We start from the raw sequence: 11,884 nt of genomic DNA on the forward strand, positions 1-11,884 counted from the left end.
GGTAGGGTTGAAGACTATCTTCAGCGTTCACTCCGACATGCCCATACATCACGGCGCCCACTTGCGTGCGCAAAATTCATGTAGGATAAGTATAATCAAGGAAAAGGAAAAAAAAATATTTTGCAGAAAAACTTTTAGCAATAGAGGGAAACACCAGAGAGGAAAGCAGAAGTGGGCTTTGTCGTGCCTTCAAGTACGCCGTAGCCTACTTGCTAAAACATGTTTATTGCCACTTGCAATACAATGGAAAGAACCCCAAGGTACTTACGTGGCTGTCTCGTAGTATACCTATACAGAGCTACTAATCAGTTACATCACGGAGACGCACACGTAGGTACGTGCATACTATCTCAAATACAATTCAAGACCTCAGTGACATCGGAGGGCCACTACACATTTTATCTAAAGGGTGATGACACAACAGGCTTCACCCTGAGTCGCCTACAACTTTGTCAGGAATTTGCACAGCCAGTACGCGTCGTGCGTGATCCATAGATATACATTTTATTTGCTTTATATCACGTGTGTACAACACCACTGTAGTCGAAGACCTTGCACTAGTCTGTCCCCTTTGCTTTCAAAAGGTGGCGAGCTGCGTGCCAAGCTGCTGCTTCCTTCTCATCCCGTGCTCTTCCTCTAAACCAATAAATGATGTGATTCAGCGTTGGCAGAAGGCATTTAGCAAAGAAAAACTTTGTACTTAATACCGAAACACCCCAAAAGAAAAAAAAAGGGGGGGGAGGAGGCTATTTCTGGTATGTTGCCTGTAGGCAACACTTTTCAATGAAGGGTTGACCAAGAAGTGTCCCTGTAGGATATCTCGGCAGATCAGGAAGCTATTGCTTGACTTGTACAATAAGCGCCCCGGAGTTAAATTTTTCTCCAATGGTTTCTGCTCAATTAAAAAAAAAATTAAATGTGCAATTTCATTTAACATGCAAAACACTACCACTACCATAGTTTGGAAGCTGATTTCGTTTAATTATGGTGGACCTACTCCAGCCGACCATGATGCATGCTGTACAAACACAGGACTACATGGGGTGCGGTACATCTTTATTTGAATTTTCACAGATGCCGGTGCTTGTAGTCTGACTGTCAGACGGCAGATTTAAGAAAGGAAAACTGCACAGTGACTAGCAACATCCTTTTATTTTGCAGGGCAACAGCTTCAATTCCAGAGTCTGTGTAAAAGAAGAAAAAAAGCAAAAGGAGCACACATTTCTTGTGCAACATGGGTTAAATCACTGGCGTTCACTATGGGATTTCAGTTTTAATCCAATAGTTTCCACGACAACCTTCGTAGTTTCTTTTTTCTCGTATTTTTAGAGTAGCTGACAATAAGCTGTTACGTTCAGCCAACAGCATACCACCACTAGGTGTGTCTCGTACAGCTATTGCTGTAAAGAAGATTTTGGCACACCAAAACGCTTTAACAAAAGTGTAGTTCCAAGCATAGTGAAGATCCCAGAAGGCGCTCGAATCCACATTTGACCCCCTAACTTCATTAATCAAAGATAGCTAGCACTGACCATCACATGCACGCAACAGAATGTTGCGGAATAGTACAACACATACCAAATCTCATTTTCCCACAAATTACGCTTGCCGTTTCACTAGAAAATGTGCTACAGTCTTGAGTAATGCAGCTTGTCAAGGTGGGACAAGGTAAGCTGAATGGAATTCAATAAGAAAAGAAAAGCTCAGATTGACAAGAGAACCACACAGGTTGGGTGCCCAAATACAAATCTTATATATTATGTGACAATGTGCATCCCTTCTATAGATATGTACACGTTTGAGCATTTGGATTGTATAAACTTTATTAACATTCCTGCAGCACGTGTGTTGGCACGCATTGGGCATCTCCCACGCAGGGACCGACAGGGAGTACCTAGCGGCCACTGCACAGGCCTGCTAGATGGCCCATTGCTGGTCAGAGTAGTGGGCATCATAAGGTCATAGGGTCATAGTCAGGCAAAGTGTTTTTACACTCCCAGAACATGCGTGCGAGTGTCACCGCATGAAGGGGATGCCTCGTCGGGTTAGAAGTCAAGGATGGTGATGTGTAACGTGTATAATCGATATAACATTTGAGTACTCAAGTTGTTTTACAGGCAGTTGTTTCCACTGGCGGGATGGTAAACAATTAAGTGGAAACTTATCCCGGATTTAATTAACGCTTTCCAGTGCACATTTTGTTTTTGAAGTGCCGCACTGAAGTGAACAAACTGTCACAAAACATTCTATGACCACTCCAGGCTCTATACGCACAACTGTGGAATGTCAAGATAGAGCACACTCCTCCTATAGCATTGATTATAATGTAAAAGCACCCATGCACTCATCAAGCACTGTTACAATTATTATATATCATTGGAAAGGCAACAGTGTTAGGAAAAGGAAAGAGATAAAATGTTGATTGTATTCATAACATACAGCTGTTATTACAGTGTTAAGAATGATTCCATTGTCCTTGGAATGCATGTTTCTGTTGAAATGAAGACCCCATATTAAGCAACCACTCTTCTCCTGTTGCTTGTACTGATGACTTGACGATCGCGCTACCGCTTGGCCGGAAGTGAAAGGTTGTTGACCCCTTGCAAACAGATGACAAGGGTGAACTCATCAGTCTATTTTTGTCATATCATGTGGGCAGATCCACAATCTGCATAGTTCTTGTGCAGATAAAAAATAAAGATTGGTTCACTAACTGAAGTCCTGCTTGTCAAGGTATTTTATTTCATTCATGTTTCTGGATAGTGTCTTCAAGGGCCCCAACCCAGTTCTGACATTCCGATATACTCCTCTCTACCTCTACCATGTGACCGCGTTCCCACATTTTGCATACACATTTTTTTCCCACTTTGACCCTCTTAAACCTAATGCATCAAAATTCACGGATAATAAGATACACATAAACTGAACCTCATACATATGCAATATGGCCTGATTCTACTTAAATGCACAAAGTATTGCTTCACATGACCATTTTACTTAAAACATTGCCATGTTTGACTACTTTCATCACCAATGATGAATGAACAGTTCTTCGTTTCTCATAATGTCTGCAGCCAATAACTAACTTGTGGACATGCTCTGGGTCGACAACTCAATTATTTTTATAAGCAAATGTTACCTGATTTACAGTATGCTAAATCGATATAGAGATGCTGTGTAATTACAATGACACACTAGAAGGTGCGCAAGATATTATCTTGCCACGCTTACGTTATTTTAATAGAATATGAATGCCTTGCAACAAAATTATGCACCTTTGACAGATTTATGTTGTACATTAACATGCTTATCTTTGATAAATGTGTCACATGTGTGACAAATGCTTATGTAATGGTAGACTTTCACACAGTCTATCACCACTTACAGTTGGAAGGGGGCATTCGCAGCACAGTTCAAAAGAAACACATATGAACCTTTTATCATCAGACCAAGTTTACCATTCAGTTTCTATCTTCTTTGTACATGCCCTCTTTTTCCTTTTCTTTTATGTGTGAGCTGGATTCCACACAAGGTCGTCGTCGAAATGACTTGTTTGCCAGTCTGCACGGCTGCAAGGAATAAAGAGAGGCGCTTTGCAGTTGATGCAATCAAAAAACACGAGATGGTAGGCACCGTTACCTGCATTCCGAAGCATGGGCCTCTCTGTCATCAGGCCTTGGTTGCGCTTTGGGTGGTGCGTGTTCGTTCCAATGGAGATGGACTCTTTTGGGTTCACTTTGTCACAGCCTGCAGAATTAATGCTTTTTGTATGTGTGATGTCTCACAAGCATGAGCAAAACGCAAGTATCAATACAAGAATGCTCCTCACTCCTATGGCTATAACTGAGTACAGTCATTCTAAATACGTGTCAAACTTCACAAAGTCTCATCTGACACAAAAGTAGCTTCACTATATCCGATATTTGTTTTAGGCATGTGTCTCTTGCACTGTAACAGCAGTGGGACAATTTTCATTTACTTCGTTTATATCCAATAATTTGTTATCATTATCGCGATGATGATGATGATCCAATAATTTGTTATATCTGTGTTCATTACATCATGGTTCGACTATTCCAAGAGCTTGTGCCATCTCGCAACTTACAAGTGCTGGCACATTTTCAAATTTGTAGAAGCTTCTCGCATGTGAAACGATGACAGCAAGTATTAAAGTTGAAGAACAACTGAAGAATATCTTCATCTGATAATAAAGGTGCTTTCAAAATGGCCTACCTGGCATCGTTGCCATTATCTTGACATCATGACACCTCAAAACTTGCTGACCTGTGGTGATAAGGGCCAGGCCTGATGATGGTGCTAATAAAGAAGTAAACAAATGGGCCGTGCACATTGTGTTTCTGGCTATGCTCATTCATGGCAGCCACAGCAATCACCAAAAAAATGTGGACAGGTGTGTAATGATATCATTACTCGTCTACCTCTACTGTAACAAGGCCAAAAATTGTTCGTAGGATGAAGTATTACAGTAAACTATTTAATTTGCAAGCAGGTATTTTTTCCAGAGTTTAGAGGGATTTGGAGCTTCATAGAAGATAGAGTAACACACAAGAAAATGACATCAAAAATTTCATGTCGGTACTCCTTAACTGCAAGTTAACCTCTACACTTTACACATGAAGGTCGTTGGCCAGAGCCTGTGGAAAGATCCTGGGCTTCAGGAAGAAAAAGTGGATACAAATTAAAGATTAAAAACTGATGCGTGGTAATCAAGACTTAAATATTTCAAATTCAACACACTGACGCCTGCTGAAGGAGCTGCTGCACAAATTCTGACTAAAAGCAGCATGTCTCATCCCCCAATTTAAATCAGGCAGAAATGTATGGGGAATTAAGCTATCCTTGCCAAATATTGGCATAAGTTGGCAGTGCTGCCCACTTATAATGGCCAACGAAGAAGTAAAAAATGTACAATGTTTATTGTCTATTGCTGTCTCCTGACTGGCCTTGCACACTTCCATGTGTTAGCTTACACAGAAGTGCATGTAATTACCACTGTTCACGTGAATGTGGCTGCTTTGTGTTGTACTGGTGCATTCCAACGCATACTACAATAAGCTGTCTCTCACGAGGGAGAAAGTGCAAACCAGATTCTGTGAGAATATCTCAATCTCAAAAGTAAACACACTCCATGTGCATGGCGACAACGTCCTTCAAGGTGATTCTGCCAGTAAAGGGCCCCAGAACATTGAAAAAATGATCGCGCTTTGTCAAGACCAACTGTTAATCTGCTCGGTAAAGAACGACAGTGCGAAAGGGATTGGGCCACAGCTGAAGTGTTGCAACTTGGTGCTCAATTGGCTTAGCATTGCTTGCACAAATGAAATTAGAAAGGATGCCAAGTCCTGCCTGCAAAATTATAGTAGTTTTCTTTCTCTTTCTTTTTCGACATTCACAACACACAGCTGTCCTGCTAGAATTGCAGTACAAATAATCATAGCACACATATTGCCTGCAAGTAAATTATAATATGTCCAGTTTAAAGCACTTCCTGAAGGGTGATCTAACAAATCTACATTGATCAACGTCAACGTATGCCTTTGGCACCCCTTTATGACACCAGTGAAATATACTGGGAGTCATACAAATATAATGTGTAGTGATATTAGTTTCGACCATCACTTTCCAGTTACTTAAGTTAACTTACAGCATCAACTGCAAATGCTCATTTTGAGTGACATATTGCCTATATCCAGGGAAAACGCGGGGAAGGCGGAAGATGAAAATTCAAGACGATGAGCAAAACGGAAACAAAGTGAAAGGAGGAGCCAACGTTTCGACAAGTGGACTTGTCTTCTTCAAGGCGACATATGCAACACACAGCCGTTGACACGTGACTGACAGATGGCCGTGCCACTGGCCTTGTGCACAGCACTCCTTTATTCTGAAATCTACACCCTCGCCACTAACACACCTTCGCTCGTTGCCACAACCACCCACCTTATGCCCTCTCCCCTTTAAAAGAACTCCACCTTATATATACTGTGGTGAGGAAAGCATATGTCGCCTTGAAGAAGACAAGCCCACTTGTTGAAACGTTGGCTCCTGCTTTCACCTTGTTCTCGTTTTGCTCATCATTTTGCCTATGTGGCACAGGCATCGCACATTGTACACTGGCACATTGGCATATTGCACATTGCACATTGGCACATTGGCAACGATAGCGCAACTCCCCGTGCATTTGTGCCTGATTTAAATTGGGGGACGAGACATGCTGCTTTCAGTCAGAATTCGTGCAGCAGCTAAGACACATTTCAGCAAAGAACAAACACCGAGGCTTTCACAGGTGAAAGCAATTGTTTTAGTTAAACTTTATAATTTCCTTTTCTTATCACAGATTACACGCAATAAATACATCATCATTACACACATTAGACACATCATGCGCAAGAAACTTGGGGACTTTTGCATAAAACACTGCACATGGTCAATGTTGAGAAGGTTTACTGTATACACAACATTTGTGAGAACACAGTTAAAATGCACCTCTATTGTTTGGAATCCTCATTGCTGCCACATATCCCAATCCCCTGACACCCTAGAATATTACAGGATCCCAGCTCACCTTAAAAGTGTTACAGAAATTGCACTCCACTTTGACCATCCAAAATGTGAAATGCCATCATACGTCACTGCTTTACAATTTCTTCAGATTGTGCCACGAATTACATTACTTTCGTCCTAATGTTCTGTGTCCTACCTGCCCTAGCTGACCGCGAATTTAAATTATTCTTGCCTTTTGCCAGGACAAATAAATACACAGGCTTTTTTTTTTTCTTATTGCAATTAGGTCATACAATAAAGCTTTGCGCAATGCATATTGTTTGCATAAATAATTTAGATTGTTTTCATATGTACTTGACTTCTTCATAATCTATGCTGTTTCTCATATGCATTTGTATGGTTACGTGTTTTGTGCCCCCCATTGTGCAGTACCTCCTGCAGGGTCCTTAAGACATTTGTATCTAGATATCAGACAAATAAACACGTAAATAGATAAATAATAGTCAATGACATACATTTCATATGCTTCTGGCACAAGTGTGACGTGGTGCTTCGAAGTGCTGCAGGTGATGATTCATAAGCTGCCAAGGCCTCATTGACGATCTAAAGAGAAATAGTAAAAACATTTGCTTTGTTCTGACGATAACTAGGGCCACGATGTTGTAGCGATGCCTTTTCCCGATGCTAATGCATTTCAGCGCTTTTCATGTTAGTGAGTGGCTGGGGCGGAGCGTCAGACGCAGTCTCTTGCCCGCCCACGAACACAAAAAGCACAAAAGGCATCAGCATTGAGAAAAGGCATTACTACAGAGTCGCAGCCCAGTGTATCTAAGACATATGGCTTAGTGTACTCTTACAAGAATAGACAACACTCTGATATGTACACCTTTTTGATGGCCTAGACCAGAAAAAAGAATGTGTGGATTTTTATTTTCTTTTTTTTTGTCTCTTTCTTTAGCATGCCTCTTTGCAACCAGATGGGATTCAGTGAAACACTGGATTCCATTAACTCTTTCTGGTCCACATCTTGTTTTTGAAGTGCGGCATTTAAGTGAACAAGCAGCTCTCACAAAACAATGGATGACCCCTCCAGGCTCTGTGTGCATAACTGTGCAAGCCAAGATAGTGTATGCTCCTCCTGATGAAAATAAAAGCACTGATGAAGGTAATGACATTTAAATTTTGTCGGAAGCATCTTGAAAAAGTTATGATCGGGCCTGAGCTGCAAGTTTGAATAATATGTGTAAGGTGCTTTCGTAAAATTAGGTGGAGGTCAGACATTTGAATGTTTGCTCTCAGTAGGGTTATTTTTTTACCTACACTGGCTACACGAGCGTAGCTTTTTACTTGGTAAACAAAAGTGTAGCTTCGCTCACCTATACAAAGCCACTTATTTATAACTGTAGTGTAGCATGAAAACTACATCTGCACTGCAGTTCCAACAGGCGTAGGCAGCAGACAACAGACAGGCAGGCTGGCATTGCAAACACATGGCGACATTTTGTCTCATAGTGTCGGCACTGATATAACGACAATAGTGAATATTCGCTACAAAAATGGTAGCGAAGTGCTGGCGTGACCATGTGTCACAGAGGAATTAAGGTGCCCTCATCTTTCTTTATTTTTGCAATGTATTTAGCTGCAGTTTGTCTAGATTTGTTCATGAAACGAAACTCACACACATTGGCATTTAGTTTCAGGCAAGGGCATATACACAGCCAGTAAGTGCAAAATCAGGCAAAGTGTGGAGTCAGGCTCTTTTCGTCTGCCGATGCAGAAGACGACGCACAGCCTGCTCCGATTGGCTACGGCCCAGTAAGCCATGTGACGTCAGTAAGCCATTATAATGTCATGTGCAGCACATGACATCATAACCTCTGTCCGGCACTACACTAGTCTACAAGAGCCTGCATGAAGTGCAGGTAAAAAAAATAGCCCTAGTATCAGTATGTCATCATGTAGCAGGTTCATTTTTTTTTATGGATTGTACAATGTTCCACATCCAGCACACATATTTCTAAGTGGTTGGGTGGGTTCCTTCCAAGCATGCTAGACACGAAGTAGTTCATTTTCCTGCATCTGGCACTCCTGTACATGCTGCTCAAATGGCGTTCACATCCTGTAAATGTGACAAACTCACTGGAGAATTGAAAATTGTTAATCTGTTCTGCAGCAGTACAGTTTTCATGATGGTGACACAAACCATGTCGTGAGACTTAGACACCAGGAGGCCAGGAAGTTGCACAATCGCACAGCATTTCAAACATGTGTAGCTGGTTCGAAACCACACAAGAATCAGGTCACTCAAGTCAGGCAAGCTGACAGCTTCCCTTCGTTCTCAGCATGCTAATATGATTACTAAGAATGCGTGGGTTAGTTTAGAGTGGCATGGGCTTTCATCTTTCTGTTGAACCTGCACTATCACTTGTACCACATTTAATTACCAACGTATGTTTATTGCATAGCTGCAAGTTGGGCAACATGTCTGGATGCCAGCCTGTATGGTCTTCTTTGTGTCATGGTGGCTGGTTCAAAATATCTGTAGTCTAATTTATGAGTGCAGTTTTGTGACTGCTTATGTCAAAGGAACTGACATGATTCACAGCCTTTTAATTTTAAGACTGGGCACCATTTAAAGCGACAGACAACCGTTCAGAACATGAATCGAGATAACCTCACTGATGGAAAGATTGCGTAATGTAGTGGCTAAAATGAATCACGTTTTTCTCATTGAAGGTGGATTTATATTTTTTATTCTTCACTGACGGTCGTGAAAAATGACCTTTGGCACGCCATACTGTAAAAACATGAAGGTGCATAAGAGGCCTATCACGTGACCTATTAGTATATGCAGTTCCTGGTCTTTTGATTAGTATTGAAATGTAGTACACTTTTTTCTGTTATAAGTTTTTTTAGTGGTGCAAGCAGCAAGTGACTCTTGTTTCTCGCGCAGCACTTCCGATTCACCTCCCGAGATGATTGGGAACAAAATCCAAAATAAATCAGGAAGAAATAGAAAAAAAAATAGTCCAGTACAAAATTCATGGGTTTCATTATACATATATCAGAGCATAACTTTAGTTAAAAGTTCAGTTACTTAAGTGTCTGGAATAATTAGAACTAATTAGAAATCACTGATTACTGCACACCGAAGCACAGAATCATAGACTTTAGAGACCCACCCCATGAGCACAAATTTGGCGAAATTCCTGGAAACCCGAAGTAGAAAGTGGGCATAATGACGTCACCGATGACATCACACAAAAGAAGGTGACATGATATTTAACCGGCTAATTCACGGAAAATAGTTGCCTGGCATAGACTGAACATCTGCCTAGCAGAGCGGATGTGACGTCGCTTTCTGCTCTTCCCGTGCTCACCTGCTAGCTCGCTCACAACAGCTGCACATGCGCGCATGTTACATGCTCCGACATCACCACCGGTGAAGGCGCATAAGGTGCGCTTCATGCACTGCTCACTAGGGGGCTATGATCTACCAGGTGGCACATGCTGCGCTTCCTCCTCGCCAATATATCTTGCCAGGAAGAAGACGTTCGCTCACTTAACCTAAAGAACACCAACGCCAAGGTGCAATAGCCACTAAGAGACACCTAAGTCAAAGATTAGGGTCGCCTACCACTTTTTCTAACTTACAATGTGCAGACAGGCCTTCATTTGCAGAGTAGAAAAGTGGCACTGCCTTCAGCTTTGTTTTCGATGAGTTGGCTTGGCTCGTCTATCAACAAAACAACGACAGGGGCTGGCCAGCCATGACATAGGCGTGTACTTAGAGAAAAACATGGTACAAATATAGGAAATGTCTGTACAACAATGCAAACTTATCGTACCAACTTTTTATTTTCAAACGTGGTTGAAAAGATCAAAATGCAGATGCTTAACCACAGTTACACTCACTCCTGTGAAAGCATAACGATGGGTGGATTTCATAATTTGGGAGCCAGGCTATCGACATTGCTCTCACTTCTCAGCGTTGTTGGAGGAGGGACTCTCACTTTCTTTAGAGGCTGCTCAGATCGAAAAATTCTGCTTCCACGTGCTTACTTCTACGATTTTACTATCCACATGCTTTTGTAAGTAACTGCTGCAGGTGCAACGCTACCGAGCGTAAGCATTGCGTTGCGGCATAAAAAACTAGGTCCTTAAAAATTGATTGTCAGTCCCTTTACTCTGAAGACGCTGGTCTTAGTGGGATGCACTAATTAGTTTGTATGTTGCATGTTGTGGTATGTCTTGTGCATGCTGTGTCTTTGCAACTTGCCCCATGCATAATTTTATTTCTTGTCATATCTGAAGAAGCATCTTATGTGTACTGCCAGTCAATCCTCTCTAAGATTCTCTAACCTCGTAATGCCCAGCCTATCACATATGCTAACCTGAGTTTGATGCCTGAATATTCTGACTTAAGCGTGTAACACTTAACGCAAAGCCCACAGTTATGTTTTTCATATGCCAGAGTGAAGTTTCTGCAACTTAGTAAACAATCCAATTGCTAATTTTACTACACAGATTAAGTTTAAAATCAACAATAACATTCTATCGCTTATTAATGCAGATGTACTCTCCATGGCTAGAAACATAGGCGAAAAATTTGTTCCAGTTTTCCTTGATGCATAACTGTGTTTGGACATCAAACAAGGTTGAAAAGAAGCACGCGCTTGCACTCTGTACACCGATATACGCACCTCCTTTCGCTGGCGTTTTTCGAAAGCTCCTCGAATCTTGTGCTCCTTTTTGCGGTTGTGGTCGAACACAGAGGGAACGACGCCGGGCTTCAAAAGCTTCGAGAATGGTTCGAACCCCATTCGCAGGGCGATGCTCGGGTCGTGGACGTAGTCCTCGTCCCTGAAGTGCGCCGAGCAGAGTCTGCTGCTCGGTGTGGGCTGCCAGCAATCGCGCTTCATGGCCAGCACCCACAACCTGCGCAACTTGGGACACTTGGGGAACGTGTGGAAGCTCACCCCGGGCATCGGAGGCATGTTCCTGCACCCAACCGCAGAACAGGTCGTACACATGGCGCTATATTCAGTGAGTACTTGAAACAAGGCCCGCCCGGCTAGCTGTCACTTAAGAACAACACAGACGCCTCCTGAACGTAATACCATCAATGCGTCACATCTGACGGGCGCCGCTGTTGACGCTAATTTCCGCTAGGTGCTCGCGTCGTCTGCTGCTGATATCCATCATGCTACAGCAATAGCTAGAGCATTGTAACCCTACCCGCCATACATAAAGTTCATAAGGTTGTCGTATTAAAAAATTACGTGTCAAACCAGTATTGGTAGCAAAAAAAGAAAGTGTACACTAGCGATGCCCTCTTTTGGCATGTGTCATCTAATTTTAA

General features: G+C 42.1%; 1 protein-coding gene across 5 annotated transcripts; it reads right to left on the bottom strand.

Annotated features, from left to right (window-relative positions):
* Positions 1 to 1,037: 1,037 nt before the first annotated feature.
* Positions 1,038 to 11,742, bottom strand: LOC142564686 (uncharacterized). 5 transcript variants are annotated; one of them, XM_075675808.1, is made up of 6 exons: positions 11,226 to 11,738; positions 7,038 to 7,125; positions 4,234 to 4,317; positions 3,640 to 3,747; positions 3,435 to 3,569; positions 1,038 to 1,184 (listed from the first exon to the last, which is right to left on the bottom strand). In XM_075675808.1, exons 1-5 carry the CDS (start codon positions 11,553 to 11,555, stop codon positions 3,469 to 3,471), a joined length of 711 nt encoding a protein of 236 aa, XP_075531923.1. In that variant the 5' UTR covers positions 11,556 to 11,738; the 3' UTR covers positions 1,038 to 1,184; positions 3,435 to 3,468. The 5 variants fall into 5 exon arrangements, with proteins under 5 accessions (XP_075531923.1, XP_075531922.1, XP_075531924.1 ...); XM_075675807.1 differs by having other exon boundaries at positions 3,459 to 3,569; positions 11,226 to 11,737; XM_075675809.1 differs by lacking the exon at positions 1,038 to 1,184 and adding an exon at positions 1,195 to 1,673 and having other exon boundaries at positions 3,459 to 3,569.
* Positions 11,743 to 11,884: the final 142 nt, after the last annotated feature.

This window comes from Dermacentor variabilis, chromosome 11 (genome assembly GCF_050947875.1).
Source record: "Dermacentor variabilis isolate Ectoservices chromosome 11, ASM5094787v1, whole genome shotgun sequence".
Lineage (NCBI taxonomy): Eukaryota > Metazoa > Arthropoda > Arachnida > Ixodida > Ixodidae > Dermacentor > Dermacentor variabilis.

Excerpts from the sequence above, each read along its gene's own strand:
- LOC142564686 (XM_075675808.1), bottom strand. The coding sequence starts at position 11,555 with ATGTGTACGACCTGTTCTGCGGTTGGGTGCAGGAACATGCCTCCGATG. Across the intron at positions 7,126-11,225 it reads AAAAACGCCAGCGAAAGGAG|ATCGTCAATGAGGCCTTGGC; the intron begins GTGCGTATATCG and ends ATTTCTCTTTAG. Across the intron at positions 4,318-7,037 it reads GTGCCAGAAGCATATGAAAT|CACCATCATCAGGCCTGGCC; the intron begins GTATGTCATTGA and ends CTTCTTTATTAG.